The sequence below is a fragment of the Telmatherina bonti genome, assembly GCF_933228915.1.
Source record: "Telmatherina bonti genome assembly, chromosome: 19".
Lineage (NCBI taxonomy): Eukaryota > Metazoa > Chordata > Actinopteri > Atheriniformes > Telmatherinidae > Telmatherina > Telmatherina bonti.
This window is the reverse complement of record NC_136617.1, coordinates 18,909,457-18,930,090: the sequence shown is the minus strand read 5'-3', so window position 1 is coordinate 18,930,090 and position 20,634 is coordinate 18,909,457. Positions and strand designations below refer to the sequence as shown.

The following is a 20,634-nucleotide window of genomic DNA, read 5'->3' as shown; positions in this document are numbered from 1 at the left end:
TGGTTACCTGGGTCTTGGATGCCCTCTTCTCTGTTTCCAAGCTTTAAAGAGGATGTGATTACATACTTATACTTATTCTCCAGCATGTTTGCTGATGCATTTGCTGCTATCATTCAAAGGTAATCACTAATAGTTGTATTTTTAAATTCTTATTGCTGGTGTTTCTGTTCATGTTTTTCTCAGTTTGTCTTTCTACAAGTGCCCCTGATGATTTTGTGCTTTGGTTTTCCTACAGAGGCTGTGAGATGTTTTTCTTTAATTTCCCAGGTGTTGCACCTGGTTATCAGGTTTTTCTGATTGGGTTTTTGATTGTACAGTCTGTTTTTTTTCTGCATTTCCTTGTATGTTTTTGTCATTAAGTCTTCTGTTCACTTTCCCTTTGTTGTGTTCCCCCTATCAGGCTCAGCAATAATATGTATGTTGGCAATATAATAATAATAATGATGATGATGAAGAAGAAGAAGAAGAAGAAGAAGAAGAAGAAGAAGAAGATGAAGAAGAAGAAGAACTCATCTCCTGAGTTGGAGTCTGCATGTATGGTACCCAGCTGTCCAGGTTTTGCTCTTAGCTCTTATAGTTATGGATAGTCTAGCCATCCATTACTTATGTAGCAATGGGGATGTCACTTGATGCACTGAGAAATACCTTGCTCCATTTCTCTAATGTATAAATATATGACAACATTGCCGTCTCTAACTTATTTCTCCTTCTGCCGTAGGTCTTCCTGAATAAGTGCAGTTATACATGTTGATCTGTCTTTCCTGTCCTCTCCACCCTAACCAGTCGAGGCAGATGACTGCCCTCCCTGAGCTGGGCTCTGCCGGAGATTTTCTCCCTGTTAAAAGGGAATTTTTTTCCTTCCCACTGTCGCCTCGTGCATTCTCAGGATGGGGGATTGGATCGAAGTCATGACTTGATGCAATCAGTTGGTTTCTATTACAGGCTATGTGTGAATTGGCTTGAAGTCATGTGAATGTAAAGTGCCCTGTAACAACATTGTTGTGAAGTGGTGCTATACAAATAAAGCTGAATTGAAAATGGAATTAAATAATAATAGTAATAATAATAATAATAATAATAATAATAATAATAATGAGTGCCTGATTCAGAAAGTTTCCCTTTGTTTACACTTTTCTTTTCTTTCTTTCTTTTTTTAAATGTCCATTTTCTTAAAAAGCCGGCATAGCGTTGGTTATGGTTAATAGGTTAGTAATAATTGTTTTGAACTGTTTTGACTTTATTCAATCTCTTGCCTACTTTTCAATAATAGAGTTTCTGAATAAACTTTGTCTCCAAATTAATGAACTAGGAGCCATAAAGTTGTTAAATATCATCTGTATGTCGCTGCCCCAAAATGTCTAAACTGTCGATCTAAGATAGCTGCCTGCGCGCGCGCGCACCCTTCACCTCTCAGTCCAGAGGCAGCGAATGGGACAGATCCGCGCGCACGCAGAGATCACTCGCGCTGCTTGTTATTAACGTTAATAACGTTATCTCTCGCGTCACTCATGTCCCCAGCCACGACGGCTACTGCTGCCGCTGCAGAGGAGCAGCAGGACGGAACTGCGGTTCAGGTGCACCACTGTGCTTGAAATATACGGAAGTTTTTGGTGCTACTTGGGTTTAGAAAGACGTGAAAACACCATTAACAGATCGCGCCCTGATTTGTCGACAAGTGTTGGTTCCGCTGAACGAAGCTCGCCATTGTTTTATCTGTGATGGGATTCCTTCAGGAGCAACCTGCCGCCTAACGTTCACCCCCCTTAAGGTAAGGAGTGAAGCTAAACGACGAATAACTAACAAAAGATGGTATGTGGGACAGGAGAGGGGATGCTGTAGTGGTTGAAGCAGTTTACAAAGCGGAGCGGCTCTGTTTTTAGAGTTAGTATAAGGCGAAAGTTAACCACAACATCCCCTTCGGTTTGTTTCCAAATAACATGGATGTCTGTTATCTGTGCAACACTCGGCCAAGTCTTGTGTTCTCTCAGCGACTGGCACGAGTGTCCCACAAACAGGGCTTTACACCTTATCTTATTATACCATGATCATAATCTTAACTGTGGGTCGGCACAGCTGTGAAGCAGCCAACACGTCCAGTGCTCTCAAACTTGTGGTAGGTGAGTGCAAACGGGACAGACAACAAGGCTACCATTGTACCGGATCAGTGGCGGATTAACGGAATTCCTTTTCTCTGCCCTATCTGAACGGCCTCCAGTCTCTCTCTGCCTGCAGACCTGTCTCTGTGGATTCAGCATCTTCATTTTGCACTTGTTAGAAACTGTAAACTTGAGGCAGGCATGAAACCACTAGTAGATGTCAAGCTGAGCTACTGGGAAACATGTGGATGGACCACTGCTGGACCCCAAATTGCTGTAATGTGATCCACATTGATGATACCTGAGATTTTATTTAATTTGATTAATATAAGTCCAACTCACAAGTGATAACAAGCCACTTTAAAAAAGAACGAAGTTGATACAGTCAATTTGGAATTAGCCATATTCAATCTAATTATTGTTTAGTTACGTGCAATAGAAACAAGCGACTGTTAAAACAAATACTTCACACCTTTCATACTTAGTTACAGATTTAGTCTTTTAGAAGAATCAAATAGTGGCTGTTCTCCACAGCCCTATATTGAATTTTTAACGAATTCTACAACTAAGTAATATTCGCCCTCCTTTTTTTTTTTATTTTTTTTTTTTTATCAATTATATAATTTATAAGTAATTTTTTTTTTTTTTTTTTTTTTACCCCTTATTTAATTGACTATATGTTTCATCTTTACGTTATAGGCTATAGACTGGACTGCATTGACTAAATGAGTGTGAGTAGGCAAGTGTCAGTCAGGCCTTTTGGGTGTTTTGTCTGTCTGTTCTGGTACAAAGCTCTTGTCTCACACTTACAAGCAGTGTTAGCACTGTAGGATCAAGAGTATTATGAAGGTTGCAAAAACTCCAATTACATTCTGCGGACATCCAGACTTAATATTGCTTGTCATCCTTTATGATCTCGTCTTCAATGGCATAACAACAAATAGGCCCAGATTTTCTATTTCTTAGTTCTCCTCCCCTCCCTCCCCCTTCCATACACTTGCACATCATGCACAACATGCACCATCCCCAGCTCTCCCCTCCTCCCCTAGAGTATGTGGCCAACCAACATGTGGGGAGGTAATCCCAGCTATTAGGGTAATCTCCTCAGCATTACGATCAATAGGGGAGGGTGTGCGACACAACTACCAGACAAGAGTAGTGGGGGGACAAAATTTGTGCTAAAGAAAAAATGATTTAATCATCTAGATTAGGTCAGGAGACAGGGGTCTGGACAGGAGCTTGTTGCTGGAAGGGGGAGGGGTGCAGACAGAGCAGACAGGAGGATGTGAGGGGTAGGGCCATCTCTACTTTGAGCAGCTCCCTTGTGTGACAAATAGAGTGAAACACATTGGATTTTATCTGCTTAACTAAAAGAAAACAGAAAAAAATGTGCTTCCACAAAAGGAAACTAACAAAAGGCCACACGTAGTTAGTAAGAAACTGCAGAGCAGACTCCATCAAGTGTAACTGTAAGTATTGAAAGATCTGATAAGACTCAGTCGCAGTGGAAACAGCCTTAATAATAGTACATGAGCTAGGCAGGTCAGTACCTTTGAACTGCTGTTCTTTTGAATTGATTGCTAAGCAGCTAAATACCGCATGTGCTTTGTGTGTGTGTGTGTGTATTTATGTTTATTTAGGAGGGGGTTTTTACAGAGTCAATTGTCACTTTTCAAACAAAATCTGCAGTGCTGCTGCTGATCATAAGTTTAATTCTGAAACACCCTCATCCTCATCCAGCTGAGTTACTTGTGGAACTTAAAATGCGTTTTTCAAGGTAAAACATGGGCTCAAAAACCTCCCAAATACGCTTTAGGTGCAAGATCACAGAAACTTCAAATGGCGTAAACGTCACTTGATTCCAATCCTAGTCCGTTTGCTCGGAAGGTACGCTTCGTTTGGGGTATTGTAAATGCGCTAGCTAATTCTGATTCGAGTCAAAGAAGTGGACTTGGTCTGCCTACAAAAGCAGTTCTTGGCTTGTTTTAACAGGTAAATACAGGAAGTGGACTATAAGCAAAAGGCACGCATTGCATCATGGGTAAATCCAACCAAAACAACACTTGTGGGATGATAAAATTAAAAGTTGTGAAATAAATCCCTCCAATCCAGATCACTAGGCTCAGATGCAGCTCCATATTTTCTTGCTTTTGGTGGAAAGTAAAACTCATTTTTTATAAGGTCCAATTTGTTTGAAAAGTGCAGCATTAATGTGATCCAGAATGATGCCGCACTCTTCAAATGAACCTAGTGCCAAGTTGGACTGAGTCTGGTGGACTATTCGGGTGTGAAGGCACCCCTAAATGATAGCAGAACTGCAATGTTCACTGGGCAGAAAAGGAAGATTGCAAAACATGGCAGTCTGCCTTCAAAACAGTGTGTATACATTCTTGCTGAGTGTGCATCCTGTCTTCTGATGTGATTACCTAAGATCACACCATAGAGATGGACTTGATGCTGGATTCAGAGGAATGTTATCACGTCAGTTGTCTTTACCCATCGTCTTGGACTGCTTTAGGTGTGTTGCCAAGCTACTAGGAACCGATTCACCGTCGAACAAAGAGGATCAAATGTAAAATGAATAATTGTGACAGAAAAACAATATAAGAAGAAAATCTTCAACAAAACATCTAAAAAAAATTTACAAAAAGTTTAAGATAGAGCTGTAATATTAGTTAATTAGTGGACTAAGAAAAAAAAAACCCCAATTCTGATGACTGATTTATCAGCATTGTATAGTTTAGTTTAAACACACACACACACACAGCAAAATACAACAGTTGGAATGTACATTTCTACAGTGGTAGGCGTGTGAATAGGAATGTGTGAATTCCCCCAAGGAAGCTACTTAAAGCTTATAACAAGGGTTAAAAGGAATTTTGACTTTTAATTCTTTATCTTGCTGTCATTTGAGACCAATAAGACAATGAGCTCCATGAAATAGCCCAGTAAGTTCCATGTCAACCATTTAACCTTGCAAACAACAATGCTCGCCAAAAGTGATGCTACAGTGTCAGGTACAATGGGAACTTGGGTTGCACTGAAGCCTGTTTCCTCCCACTTTTCTCCCATTTTTTGGTAAACTGTTGTGTGCTGAAGACGTGGCATTTTTGAAAAACAGGAAAAGCTGCACAAATTGCACAAGTAATTGCACAAGTTGTATCAAGGATTACGTAAAGGCTAAACTGAGAAGATGGTAAATGGACTTGTACTTCTATAGCGCTTTTCTAGTCATACAGACCACTCAAAGCACTTTACACTACTTGTCACATTCACCCATTCACACACACACTCATTCAACACACTCATACCCTGATAGGCACATTGGGGGCAGTTTGGGGTTCAGTGTCTTGCTAGGACACTTTGGCATTTCAGGGGAAGCCTGGAATTGATCCCTCAACTTACCTGTTGAAGGACAACTGCTCTTCCTCCTGAGCTACAGCCGCCCCAAGATGAAAGAATTAAGTTACATTTGTTTGTGTATTTCTTATATCAGGAGCGCCCAGATTCAGTCCTTAAGATCTACCATCCTGCAACTTTTAGATGCAACCCATGTCCTATAGGGCTGCATGATTATGACCAAAATAATAATCACAATTTTTTTTTATCAGTATTGTAATCACAATTATTAATCACAATAATTTATTGTGTCTAAAAAAACATGTATTTTTATTGCACCACTTGTAAACAACCTACCTGGCTATAAATGTATATCTTTCATCTGAAACCGGGAGAGATCAATGCGGGTGGCGATGTTGGCTTTTTGTGCGATGAAGTTGGTTATTTCATATTTAACAAGCAACTTCATCCGCGACACGGGGGATGGTGCACGTGGGACGGCGGGTCATGCACACGGCAGGGTTTGTGTATTTTAAGCATGCCCACCTCAAATGTCCAACCTATCCCAACAATATTTAACTGGCAGCTGGCAAAAGGTGTGTCCGCTTGGTCTTTAAGCAGCTGAAGCCTTAACCACGCGTTCGCCCCCTGGTGGTTGGCAGACTACTGGCTGAGAACCTGAGTGATCAGAGACGCATGCAGCAGAGCTGCGTTCTGAATGTAAATATTGTTGACGATCAGGCTTAATTAATTGTGGCCACCAAAATCGTGATCATGATTAAAATCCGATTAATTGTGCAGCCCTATTGTCCAACACACCTGAATCGAATGAATGACTTGTTATCAGGCCTCTGCAGAGCTGGATGACATGCAGAAAAGAGAATTCAGCTATTTGATTCAGGTGTATTGGAAAAAGGATGCATCTAAAACACCGATGCTCAATCTTGGTCCCCTAGGCCCAGTGTACTGCAGGTTTTCCAAGTGTTCCTCCTGGAACACACCTGACTCAGACTTAAACAAGTTCTGCACATGTCTGCTAAATACACATATTTGATTTGAATCAGGTGTGTTGCAGTGGGGACATTGGGAAAACCTGCGGGACACCAGGATTGAGGATCCAGGACCAGGATTGAGGATCCAGGACCAGGATTGAGGATCCCTGATCTAAAAGTTGCAGGATGGTAGAGGACTCAACTTGGGCACCCCTCCCTTAGATGCAGCAGTTTTATTTTCTCACTAGTGTAACCTGCTGTTTAGGATGAAGATTACAGTAGATCCAGGACACTTCAAGCAGCATTATGAACGGTTTCCATCGCTTTTATCAGTACAAGTTGCTTTTGCTGTGAACAAAAGCAGTGTGCTGCAGAGACTGAAATTTCCAAGATCAATAGCTGTCATGAAAAACAGTGTCAAAACACAGCGACTATATTTGACCTTAGTTGTAAACAAGATAAATAATGAGCTTCTTGCACAAACTGTCCATACAATGCAACAAAGAACTAAAAAGGTCTTTGCTATTTTTCATGATAAAGTGTGTAAAACTACAGTTACAATTCACCTGGATTTCATTACAAGCTAAAAGAACTCAGAGAGGTCAGATCTCCGCCATTGATTGTAGCCATTATCTTTGAGGTAAAAGCTCTAATGGCTAAATTATCTCTATGCCCCCATGGTAAAGAATGTTTAAAAAAAAATCTAGATACAGGTGATCCTGGATCACCCCCAGATTAAATCACTTGTTTCAGATCCCTGAGATTTCATGAAAATGCACTCATTGTGTTTTGAGTTAAGTTTCTTACAGACTGACAGACAAACCAACAACGCTCAATACATAAGCTGTCCTTGGTAGAGGTAATAACTATATATAAAAAATCTCTGGATGGCAACTGTGAGAACTCTGTTAAACTTTGTCATTAAGTCCAAGTTATAGTATTAAGACTGAAAATTGCAGATCTGAAAACCAAATGGTGTCACAGTTAAAGGGGACTTGGTCAATTAATTGCAATAGGAGTGACAGTTAAGAAAGAAACAAGACTGTCAGCTATTTCTGGTGATTATAATAAGAAAATGTGTAATTCATTTAGTAATACAATAAGTTTGCTGCAGTTATGGGTTCTGTCCAAACAGTTTGCAGTTTTTCTTTAAATTTCGCAGCTTTTTAAAAATTGTTGATTGACAAAATACTGTATTAAAGAAGTATGTAAAGAGTGAAGTACATATCCAGCTTGTAATTTAGATGGGCTACTGAAAGGAAAAAATAGGAACTTGCCCTTTAAGTCTCCATTGGAAGAGCTGGAGTTCAAACACTGGCAAACTATCCAGATGGAAGATGGGAGGGATGAGTAAGGCGTTCACAGATCCCTTCTGTTTGGTTCCATTGAGACAGAGGGAGACGAGATTGGATGGGTCTGAGGGAATCAGGTTACTATCAGCCCATTCTGCTCTAAAGAAGCGGTAGTGTAAAAGATGCAGTACCCCTTTGGGAAACCTAATCCAGACCCTCCTGCCAGCTGTCATTCTTTTGCTCCTGGGTAAAATCGCTAAGCAGCTATCACCTTACCCTTCTTCAATCCTTACCTTAATTATCAGAGGAAATAGGGAATTAAACATACGTTGCTCTTACAAATGAGCAACAGGAAAAAAAATCAACTGTTTTTTAATCTCCATCTGTAATATAATAATTCAAAGACAAAATGCTTCATATTTCTTATCTCTGGTTTTCATTTTTAGTGTGTAAGGCTTTTAACATTAAACCAAATAACTTGTTTTAAATATGTAATTGGTTATGTATGGTGGCTTACTCCCATATGATGCATTTATTTGGAAAATATGCTATTAAATTTTCATAAATTTTTAGAAACTAATAGTTAATGTACAAAAGGTGCACTATTGAGCTGACCTGTGGAGGGAGTGTTGGGACAGATAAGATTAGGTATTTACATCGTTGATGTTGGAACCTTCAACACCATGTACAGTCCTGGAGATGTTTCCTTTTCTGTCATGATCTTGACAAGAGAGTTACGGCCCTCATTGTCTTATTATCAACTGTTTACATCATGTAAATTCAGAAGTTCTGCATGATCTTAGTTTTGTGTTGTAAGATCAATATTGTTGACACTGTAACATGCATTGTGTACATTTAATCTCTTAATCTATTGGATTTCTTTCACATAAGCAACTTGACCTATATTTAAGTGAGACTAAAATCAGTCTTTCAAAAATTTCCTCCTTGGATTGGAGGAGAGATTATGGGAGAAAAACTGATGCAGTAAAAAGACACAAACCATAGTGATAGAGACATATAAAGGGAGATGGGGTGAGTCTGAGTTGACCTTGCCATGATAATCTAATCCCTGTCGAGAGTGCTTTTTTTAGAGAGCAAGTTAATGCCAGCAGATTATACTCCAGTGTCTCCCACACTAGCCAATCCACAGTGAAAAGAGAGTGGGTTCACCGTGGATCCTCAAATCTACCACAGGAGACAATACAACACTGATGTGTGAAAATATTCTGAGATATGTCTTCGGCTAACTTTTGCCTTTCTGTTTACTGTGGCGTTAGTCAAGTTTCTAATGTTTGCAGTAGGCTGCACATAGACTTTCGTCAGCAGGTAAAATCTTTCTGCTCTTCTCTTTGTCTTGTCAGGGATGCTTAATGGACTAAGCGCATCCATGATAAAAAAGCCACTCATTGAGCAGCTCATCTCATGCAGTGAAGAGTAATCCCTATATATGTTGTGTAACCGAGTGCAGAGTTGACCAAGAAGGGGGATGGGCTCAAATGTGCGCAAGTTTGTCCGTGCTTGTGACTGTTGAGCTCGTGGCTGTCTAATCTTTTAGGTACATTAGGCTGGTCACCCACAGTAAGAGTACAGTGCTGTTTCACTGTGTTTTCCATGCAGTTAAGTCACTCTAGGAATGATGTAATTCCTTAACACCATCAGTTTCTAGGCTAGAAACCAGCCTGCAATCAGATAGGGAGCTTTGTGCCAACTCCAACATGGTTGTTGTGTGCTAACCAGGATATTCTTAGGCTTTAAGGCTGCATTCAGGTCATGTTGGCAGAAAGGATAAAATGTCTTGTCACTAGGACTTGTGAAAATCCATGTAGACTATAGACCTCATAGGTTGAATTGAAATACTTCTATTGGCTTTGTGAATCCATTAATACAAATCTTTGATTTATTTATATCAAACATCAAGTAAAAGACTTGAATCACTTTGCCAACAAGTTTGTAAGCCATTTTTATCGCCATTTATAGTTCTCTTGTCATCTGGGACTCTTGTCAAAGCCGAGCCTATGCAGTGTGACGTGATGTTCAGCACAAGCTTGTTTGTTGGACAGTCATTAAATGTGTCATCTCACATAGGCACCTGGGAGCATGTATTAGCAACATTACATCTGGAAGGAGTCATGTTAAACCGCATCAGCAGTGAATCAGCAGAGAATACAATTTTTGCAAACTTGCAACAAAACATAAATATGGAGAGATATTGATTTTTTTCTCTTTTGCTGCAGTGTCATTTTTGCACAGGTGTGCAGTGTGGCAGACTGTTTCATAAAGCAAAAGATTTCTGGCCACATGGCGGAAAATGAAGGCTGCTTATTGGTCATTTTGGAGATTTGTAGCTAAACTGTGCCCAATAGAAAACTAAGACTGATAAACTTGTGGCTGATTTGCTTACCTTCAGTCTGTAGCTATTTGCAAAAAACAAACAAAAACCCCCAACATTTTCTTTAATTCCCATTAATAAAACTGCAAGTATGTACCAAAAGCAGCTTATTAAAAATGCTTAAAAGAGACTAAATTTGAAGCAAAGAAAGCACTCTCAGCTTGGTGCTTTTGTTTAATGCCTCAGTTGTGTTTGCAGTCGGTGGAAACAGACAGGATTATTGGACACAAAACCGTAGATGCGAGGTGAGGCTTAGTGAGTGACTATGGCTTTGAACACTAGCATAAGGACAGTCACATGCTATCTCCAGTCAGGGGTATGCTGGCACAGGCTTGTGGATGTGAATATTTGGATGACTTCAGCACATACACACACATACACATACTAATGCAGGCACATATGCATGCACACAGTCATGGGGTACATTTTTACATGTCTTACTAGTTTGCAAAGGAAAATACTAATAAAAAAGAGGATTTTTTATGTATCCTAAACCAAATTTGGCATTTAAGGTATATAGCTTCATGATGTGGTTGGGGAATGATGCTATTTCCAGTCCACAACAGCAACCATGCACATGAGCCGTGCACTAACATACAACATGCCGGCAGTGGATATTTATGCACGAGCGTGCGCACACATCACAGCACACAGGCTCTCAGCATCCGTGCCCTGACCATAGGGAGTTTGTGCTGAGCTGGTTGGGACGTCAGGATGAATCAATGTGAGGACAGCTGACTGGACATGCCTATTCATCTGCCAAAGAAAAAAGAGAGGAAAAAGGGAGTGACGTACTCTAAAAGAAATGAGTTGAGCCCTGGAGCAACATGTTTGGTTATTTGCATTACTTCTCTGATGCTGCAAAGAGCATTGAGTGTTTGTGGGATGAAAGCAGTGGAGATGGAAAAGATAGCTGAACACATAGAGGATGAAGGAGCAAAGAAAGCTAGAGGTCTCAAAATGATCTTGAACTGGATATTTAAGCAGATAGGCAGCTTCAACAAAGACATAAGCTCACACTGTAGAGGTGGCTAACTCCGCATTGATGGCCTGTTTATACCCATCTGTTGCCCTCAGTCTCTGACTTTATCCCCATTGTGTTAACTCATTACATTCGCCTTAACCTTAACCCCTTAATTGCCACCCTCCAGTTTCTCCTGCACATCCTCCCCCTCTTAGAGACAGTGTGCCACATTGCCCATGCACTAATCTGATAGCGTCTGCCTACAAAACACCTGCCATATCCAGAAAGACCCCCTAAACTCCTCCATTTTCAGGATACAACACCCAGTCCAGCGTGAGTGGATCAGCACACATGACTGCAAGCAAGCAGGCTTGCACATAGACAGATGCGCATGTGGATGCAGATATGGATAATTAGGCGGACAGCCTTATCCTCTAAAAACCCTACCAGTCAGGGTTGTTTTTCTAGATTTTCTACATTTGTACACCTATTTTTTTTCTTCTCAGATTTAGGAACTGACAACACAAACGAGTCGTCTTTTGTCCTGCCTCTTTGCTCAAACATGCATTCGAAGACAGTGACATGTAGGCCTAGGCCTCTTTGGTTTAACAATAACTCTGGCGACCCCCTAATGAGGGCTGGAGGGCCAGACATGAGGCGATGTGACAGTTCTGGTGCGGCCGACACAATAGCAGGTTTTTCTTTTGACTGCCTGGCTGGCTATATACCACAGAGTACTTTCTTTTACCACAACAGCTTAACAAATGGTAGTATTTGCCTAAGCAACCTGGTCAAACATACATGTGCCCTGTGCTAATTTTCAAGTGGAATACAGTAACTAATGTTTAGGTCTTGAGTGATTAACTTATGATTTTTAGATAAGTTTCAAGGAGAAGGGGGCTACTTATTTAAAGTAATCCTTCTGGCTACTGTACGTTGCTTTGTGTGTAAACATTTGATTGGTGTAAATGTGGAGTTTCCTTACATGTTATAAATAATAGCGTATAAAGTATTAAAGTTAACATACATCATCAAAGACATATCACTGCTTTCAACCATTTTAAAGCTGAAGTTATACCTTTTTGCTACCACAACTATCTTTGGTTAGCAGTTACCCAGAATCTGAGCTCTGCATGTGCCAGTTTGTGAGTTTCTAAAATGAAGTTTGTTGATAATGGATTATTGATTGTGAGTTAGAGTGGATGGCCCCTAAGGGTTCATCCTGGCTGGCCAGGAATGAATACATCTCTTCATGCTTCAGCTCACACACTCAATTTAGGCATAGGCAACCAAAGGATTGACAGACACATGCATGTTGAGACACTGACCCGCACTCTAATATGTACAGACAGGCGTCGTTCATCCACTATGGGACAAAGGTTACTCTAAAATCTGTGTGATGCAGATAGTGTGAGCTCACTTGCTTACCACAGGTTTGTTGTTTTTTCTTTAATTTCAGTCTAATTACTTTACACAAACAAAATTTGTTTTCAGTGTTTCTGTTTTATGAGAGAAATTAATATATTATTTTTAATAATCTTTTGTCACATGGCTATTCTTTATTAAACTAAACAAAAAAGGAAAGTAGTTGTGAGACCATCACCATTTAATTATTCAGATACTCTTTACAATATTTCACAATTTGTCTTTCATTCATTCTTTCACTAAGTTTCTTTCACATAACTAAAACTTAATTTTCTTTAAGTGTTCGTTTCATTACAACTATTTAATTAGAATACTTAGTTTTGAGGCTATTCTAGTTGTTTTTCTTTCTTTAGAATATACCATATATTGTAAAGATAGCCTCTGGTGGGAGTAAGGAAACATCACAAACATCTTAAATTATCTATTAATCTGAATGTCAAAGATTTATACAGGCATTAAAATGTTATATAAGTGTTTGAAGTCATTAAAAAAAGTAAAAGGTGATGTTTAAAGAGAACCTTTGGAATATCACACATCAAGTCTTCCAGTTTAGCTCCTTATATGTTGTGTGTTGATACAAGGAGAATATTATCAAAACATTAAAAAAAAAATTCTGATCTGACCTCTGAATCTAATTAAAAATATTAATTTGTGCGCTTTGACAAAAACTGCATTTCTCTTACATAGATCTCTTTTTCTTTTTTATTTTCAGGTATCCTTGTGAAAACTGCATGCAACTTGTTGATGAAGCACTAACTCTAAACTCAGGATGGGCACTATATCTGTGTCCTTTTGCCAGTTTTTGATGCCTGCTCTGAGAACTCAGTAATTTTTTTAAAGCACAAACTGCATTTTGGGAAGATTTCCTAAAAACTAGGACTTTTCTTTTACGTGCCATTGCTTCAAGAAAAGTAATGGAGACAGAAGAGGGAGAGAATGTGTCACAAAAACATGAAAGTATGAAAGTGGTGACAGAGGAAGATGTGGCATCATGCCACACCTGTGGGGTGTGTGGTCGGAGCTTTCCTCTTCTCAGCTCGCTTTCCCAGCACATGAGAAGACACACTCGGGAAAAGCCGTACAAGTGTCCCTACTGTGAGCACAGGACAGCTCAGAAGGGCAGTTTGAAAGCTCACATCCGAAGCCATAAACTGGGTCTGTTCAGCCATAACCTCAGTGACAAGGTGGTTGAAGAGGAACAAGGCCAGAAAGGTGATGACAACATACTTCCTAAAATTGACCCCACATCTGACAAAGTCCATAATGTCAATGGCAAAGTAAAGAAAAAAGGAGCTAAGAAAAAAGTTAAGGCTAAAGATGGTGTTGAGGTTGTTGATGGAGCTGATGCTGAACCTATCTCCTGCACCATTTGTGGGCAAGTTTTCCCTCAAGTATTACTACTTAAATCCCACATGAAAAGACATCGTGGATCCCAGGATCATGGATGCCGGATCTGTGGACGTCGCTTCCGTCAAGCGTGGTTCCTCCAAAGTCATATGCGCATCCATCGGGTCAAAGTACATATGCGAGGCAGCAAAAGCAATGAACCACCTGCCACCATCAATGGGGTTCCCATGGATGCAGCATTACTAACAAACGAAGAGTGCCTCTATGAGCTCTGTGCAGGATGTGGCAACTTCTTTCATGACCGCAAGACCTTGCAGATTCATGAAAAGCTTCATAAACTCAACCACATTCGTGCCCACAGTCCTCCACATCAAGGCAATGATGTCTCTGAGCTGCATGTTAATAAGAAGCAGTTTTTGGAAAGTCTGAACCTCAAAAGTGTTGAACCTGCGAAAACATCTGAGAAAGATAATCTGGGGAGGCGAATTCCAGAGCTGGACCCTGTTTGTAGTTACCAAGCTTGGCAGTTAGCGACAAGAGGACGACTTGTGGAGGCCTCTGAAAAATGTCTAGGATGGGAGGAGAGACTGGCTGATGCAGAGGTTGCATATGACACAGAAAAGGGCGAGTATATACCGCTGAAGCAGGAGAAGAAGAGGAAGCAGGTTGACAACTCAAACTCAGGTGTCAAGAAGAAGAAGGGTGATACAAGCCTTGATCACGCATCAAACATCTTGGCTCACACTAAGGGTGGAGACAAAAAGATTTGCCAGAGGGACCGAGTTCTGTTGAATGGACTTGGTCATGCATTTTATGCAGCGCTTCAGACAAAGAAGGTCAAAGATGTTCAGCCTTCATCCAAGCAGAACAAGAGTATCAGGAGCCAAGAACAGGAAGGTGAGCTCACAAACACCACACACTTACAGTTTAGTCAACATATGGACAACAGTTGATATTCTAAGAGTTGTGGTGGGGTTACCAGGTCCAGTTTATGCTTTTGAATTATGTTCATGGCTATGCTGATGTTTGCATTAATGCAGAATTTCAAAATTTGCACACATGTGATAAATTAAAAAGAAAAAATGTGAATATTGTACTGTGGGAAAGGGAGACCTCTGGTGAATTTCCAACTGAATTACAACAACTATTACAGCACTTGTGTGGATATAAATAATGCTCAAAATGCTCATTCATGGAGATTTTGAAGTTTTTAAGTGACAAATCAAGTTTAATCTGACTAAATGCTGTTTTTTTTTTTTTAAATTATGGCTCCAGTTCAAATGAATAGTGAACCATAATCATTCTTTTGAATGAGAATGAATGGATTATGACCATTTAAGTTTAGCAATCACTGTTTTGTGTAAATGTATTAAGCATTTTATTTCAGCTAACCAAAGTTGTTGTCTAGCTTGGTGACACACTTATAGGGGAGTTGCAAAAAAAAAAAAAAAAAAAAGGATACATTTTTGGATTACTATTCAAATCAAATCAAATCAAATCAAACTTTATTTCTTGAGCACTTTTCATGCCTCAGGCAACACAAAGTGCTTTACAGGATAAAATGAAGTCAAAAGGATTAAAACAAACAGTGGATAAAAAGGCATTTAAAAATAATCGACACAAGCTCTTTACACACACACAAGGACAAAGAGCAAAGAACCCCCCCCACACCCACCCACACACACCCACCCACATTCCCCGAAAAACATCATTCCCTGAATACTGTCTCTTTAACTGAATTCTGGTTAATAAAACAACTAAAAACATTCAGTAAGTGATAAAAATTCTGACTTGATGCTGATGTGAGGAAACAATACCTCGGGATCCATCCACGCCAGTCCCCTGCGTGCTCATAGGGGCCGCCGCCACAGCAACCGCACAACTCCCAGGCAGTAACGGGGCCACCCCGCGCCACCCAAACAGCAGCGGTCGCCATGACAACAGCCCCCAGACCAAACAGGCAGGGCCCCCAGCGTGCAGGATCCCCATAAGGAAAACACTGGAGTTAAAACCAAAAGTTAAATAACCTTAAGAAGCAGTAAGAAATAAGAGCAACAATAAAAGAAAATATACATATATATATTTATATAATTACTTTACAATAATGTATTAAAAATAAGAAATCTAATAAAACAATTTAAAAATAAATAAATTAATAAATGAAGTAAATTAAGATAAGTAAATAAAATAAAATAAAATTCAGTTAAATGCTAAGCTAAAAAGGTGTGTCTTGAGCCTCTTCTTAAAAATATCAACAGTCTCCACGGCCCTGAGGCTCTCTGGCAGGCTGTTCCACAGTCGAGGACCATAACAATGGAAAGAGGTCTCACCGTATGTCTTAGTTCTGACTTTAGGGACCACTAAAAGGCCGGTACCTACATTAAATAAAGAATAGTTAGAATAATACCGTCACAATATTTTAATTCACACATTCACACCATCTTCTCTGCTCATACCAACAGATAAAAAGTCCTTCTTCTGTGAGCACTGTGATTTCCACACTCCTCACGCCTCGGTGCTCAGGTCTCACCTGCACACCCAGCACCTTGGTTCCTACAGCAAATCAAGCACCATTGTGGACAACATCAGCAAAAGTGGTTCCAAAGCCTCAAGATACATGGACTACCTCAGAAGCAGGAGTTTGCTGCTCAGTCAGCCATACTGGACTCCTTACACATATCCTTCTGGTCCAGAGTTCACAGAGGGAAACATTAAGAAAGAAAAGTCAAATCTGACAGAGGCAAAAGGGGAGGGCCATGCTGCTGCGGAAGCTGGCAACCTCCTCAATCTTTCTTCAATACCCAAAACTGATGAAAATGGCATTGATAAATATCCACTGAAAAAAGAGGGTCTGGTGAGACATCAGTGTCCATACTGCTCCCACAATACCAACTACCCAGAAGTACTGTGGATACATCAGCGTGTTGCACACAGGGTGGATGGAAACAGCTCCATGGCACCAAAATGGGCACCCTGCATAAACAACCTCAAGAGCTTAAAGGCAGGAACTTCTCAGTGGAGACGAACTGGACCGCCGCCTTTTCTCGAAGGGAAGGACTGCCCAGCTTTACCTGCCCCAAGAACCCAGCGCACACAGCCTCCAGGTTTCACTGCCCACAGCAGCAGCAAGCATCCTACCCCAAAGACCCAGTCAAGCATGCCAAAGTCCAAGTATCAAGCAAAGGACTCACGTTCTTCAGATGGGACGCAAGTCAGTGGGAAGGTTGGCATCCAAACTCAAAGGAAGTCTGGTGAACATAAACGAGGAGTGGAGGGTGGAACTAAAGGCACGAGTGTCCAAAGTACTTCTTCAAACAGTTCTGTAAACAACAAGAGTCTCCACAGCTTTCAGCCGATAAGCAGCCCCAAACTCAGAGGCAACAGGGCTGTGGTGGAGGGGAACTTCCCAAAGGAAGGTTTGGGTTTTATGTTAGCAAGAAGTTCTGGTGGGGCGACTTCTAATGCATCTACAGACAGACTACACTCCCGCAGGCAGTCATGTGACTTTTCCTCAGTTCCAAAGGGCCCTGATCTCTGGGCTGCCATGAACATGTGGGGCCTACATGGTGGCAAAACATATTTAGATCCACTCCTGTTTGCTCAGGGAAAGGGTGAATCGACAGGAGAAACACCAATGGACATTGACATTTTAAGTGTTTTGAAGAACTACAATCCCCATGATCTAGCAGCTCTTTATCAACATTGGGGCTTTGTTGATCCCAGACTTGATCCGCAAGGTAAGGAATGCACTTTGTGTTTTGATTGGTCAGAAAACTCAGGATCACTAATAAAAAGCCAACAAAGATTTTAAAATACACCAAAACAGTGACCTCATGCACACTTTATACTAAAAATCTGTTGTTTTTCAGAGGACGTAACACATTTCATGAGTGTTAATGGAATCTACAAATTTCTAAATGGGATGTCGACACTAAAACTCTGTTTTAACAATTCTCCTTTTACAGCGATGTTGCAGTTAAATGGAAATTATGGAAATGAAGTCCATTCTTCATCTGAAGCTTCAAAACAAGTATGTTCATTTTCAGCATGTAATGACCTTATAGGAAGCCTGGATGTCATTATTTTCTTTCCCCACAAATTATTGATGAAATTAGTTGATCAAGAGTGTTTGACTACAGAGTGTGGTTTTTTTTATAATTGGTAAAGGGGATTCATGCAGTATACATTTTGTATAGAAAACATTTTATGCAAAATGACATTTAAAAAATACTTTTTATTTCCAGTAAATGGTGAGCAGTATAATAATATACCAATAATAAGACTTAAAAGATTTAATAAGAGTTTTTTCTTCAGAATATGTCAGTGTGAGCACAATCTTTTCAACTTAATTTACTTTAAAACATCAACAACAAGTGATACCTGGGAGTTCTGCTGCTGATAATTTCTTTCCTTGTTCTTAGTCAGCGTGGCATGATTTCAAATAGAGATGTTTAGGCTTTATTACGCAACAACAAATCTGTAGAGTTGGTTAAGTTTTTTCCATTGCAATGTGAATATGCTGCATGCAACCTTGCTGATAGAATTAAAGATTGTGCAGTTCAAGTTTGAGTTGATTTTACATCCTTCAAAATCTTATATTTTCTTCACAACCTTCAAAACACTGAGCACTGCCCCACTGGGGTGTCTTTTACCACAACCTTCCTGCTCTGAGTCTGTGTTGCCCGATCTTGCTTAATAAAGCCAAAACAAGCAGTTTTTAAAAAAAAACAAAAAAAAAAACAACCTTACTTTAGTCACCAGTCCAGGTAACTTTGGAGTCTGGAGTGTGATGAAGGTGTACACATAATGCAATGATGATCAGCACACTAACACTGATTCATTTAGTCATTTCTTTCTACTGATATTACATCATTTTCACACCATAATTATCATTACTTGGGGAAATACAGTGACTTATTCAGAGTCAAGTCCTAAATCAGGGTAAAATCGGAATAGACGTGCACATAAACACAACAAGTGTTAATACCATACACAAGTTAAAAGAGGTGTCAATCAGAAGGTGACTGGGCAGAAATTTTTGTACAATTAAATCACATATCATGCTCTAATTATAATAAACTCAAATCAGTTGTCTGCAGAACAGCATAGAAATCCCTCCTCTCCTCAAAAGTGTCAGTAGCAGCTGTGTGAGCCTGCTCTCCTGTCTGTACCTCCTCTGTGTCCGAGCACACTCTGTCATTTCTGTGCACACGTTTGTGCATTTTTTTTTTTACATCTGCACGCACGGCTGTCAACTCTCGCAACCTGGCTGCCTCCAACTTTTCGTAGTCTAAGAGAAGCTGACAAGGATGTGTCGAACAAATAATAAAAAGACATTGTTGTTCCCCTTGGGGTAAAACTAACCCAGTATCTCCATATGGTAAGTCATCAGCATGTCAGTCAGACCTACCCTGATCCTACCAACAACTGTTCCTGCTTTCTCCTCTTCCCAGGCCAAAGTTATATGCAGGCAAGTTTTCAATCTCACATGATTGCCAGTATTGCAGTCTAAGTGAGAGTATTACAAATCAGATTAAACACTCAGGGACGACAGCAGGGAGGTAAAACCATCCTAGTGTGGATATAATTTAGTATGAACTGTCTTTCTAGTCTTGCATAGTCTAGTCCATGCATGAATAAATGACAACTTACATTCAGTGTATCGGTGTGATCAGTGTACCAGGAAATTGTACACTGACCAAAGTTCCACATTTAGCCTATTTATTTGCTCACCTAACTTCTGGGACATTTACACATTTTTAATTTATCCTGGTCAATAGAAACATTGAATATTGTGTATATATATATATATATATATATATATATATATATATATATATATATATATATATATATATATATATATATATATATATATATATATATATTTATATGTTTTATATAAAATATACAATTATTTATATGAAATATATATTTTGTACCTAACCTGTGTTGTACACGCTTCTTTTCTGCAGAAGAACAGCCACTCCTCGTCATCCTCAGGGTCTCTGCATAAAGGAACGTGAAGAAACATTGTGTTCCTGTTGGTCCCAGGTTGTACAACCCTAACTACTGAACAAAGAACCCCGCTGTTCTTTAAAGGACCCAGCCATGAAACCTACGAATGGACAGAGGTGCAGGTTAATGCCTGATATATGCAAAGTAAGATGGTGGACTGTTTCTTTTTTTTATTTTTTTTTATGTGTTTGTTTAATTTGATGTGTAATGCATGCTTTTTGTTTATGAAAGAAGACACACAAGCTAACTAAACACAGGTGGAGACGTGTTTCAAAATGTTCTGTGGAAACGAGTCAGAATTACTGTAAAGATAACTGGAGGATTTTGTATTGAGTGCCACAGTCAGGATAGAGATGAGCACAGAACTACAGTCAGATTAACACAACACTGTCTTGACTTTGAAAAAAAGAAGAGTCGAAGCAACATGAATTACCAAAATGATGCCACCAAAACTTTGACAAATACAAGCCATGATGCATATGTGAAGTTTTGTGTTTACATTATACACACTGTATAATGTTACTCAGTTTGTTTCATTTGTTGTGAAATATTTTCTTTATTTTTACCTTTTGATTGACGTTGTGATTGAACACATTTATAATTGCAGGTAAAATAGTCTCACGTGAGCCCATAATTCAGTTCAGTTATCTATAGTACTGTAAAGGATGAAAAATTATAGCACTGTTACTGTATATTCAGGGGTAGAATTGTTGTGTATTGTCACAGTTATTTTCTTTTATGAGGCTTTTTCCCCCCTTCAGCACTTACAGCT

The 20,634-nt window shown here is 39.7% G+C and overlaps 1 protein-coding gene across 1 annotated transcript; it reads left to right on the top strand.

The window, feature by feature from the left end:
- Nucleotides 1–13,411: 13,411 nt before the first annotated feature.
- LOC306770155 (zinc finger protein 516-like) lies at nt 13,412–19,870 on the top strand (the record flags this gene model as incomplete). Its single annotated transcript, XM_079258978.1, has 4 exons — nt 13,412–14,741; nt 16,307–17,581; nt 17,810–17,874; nt 19,820–19,870. 4 exons carry the CDS (start codon nt 13,412–13,414, stop codon nt 19,868–19,870), a joined length of 2,721 nt encoding a protein of 906 aa, XP_079115104.1.
- Between the last annotated feature and the right edge of the window lie 764 nt (nt 19,871–20,634).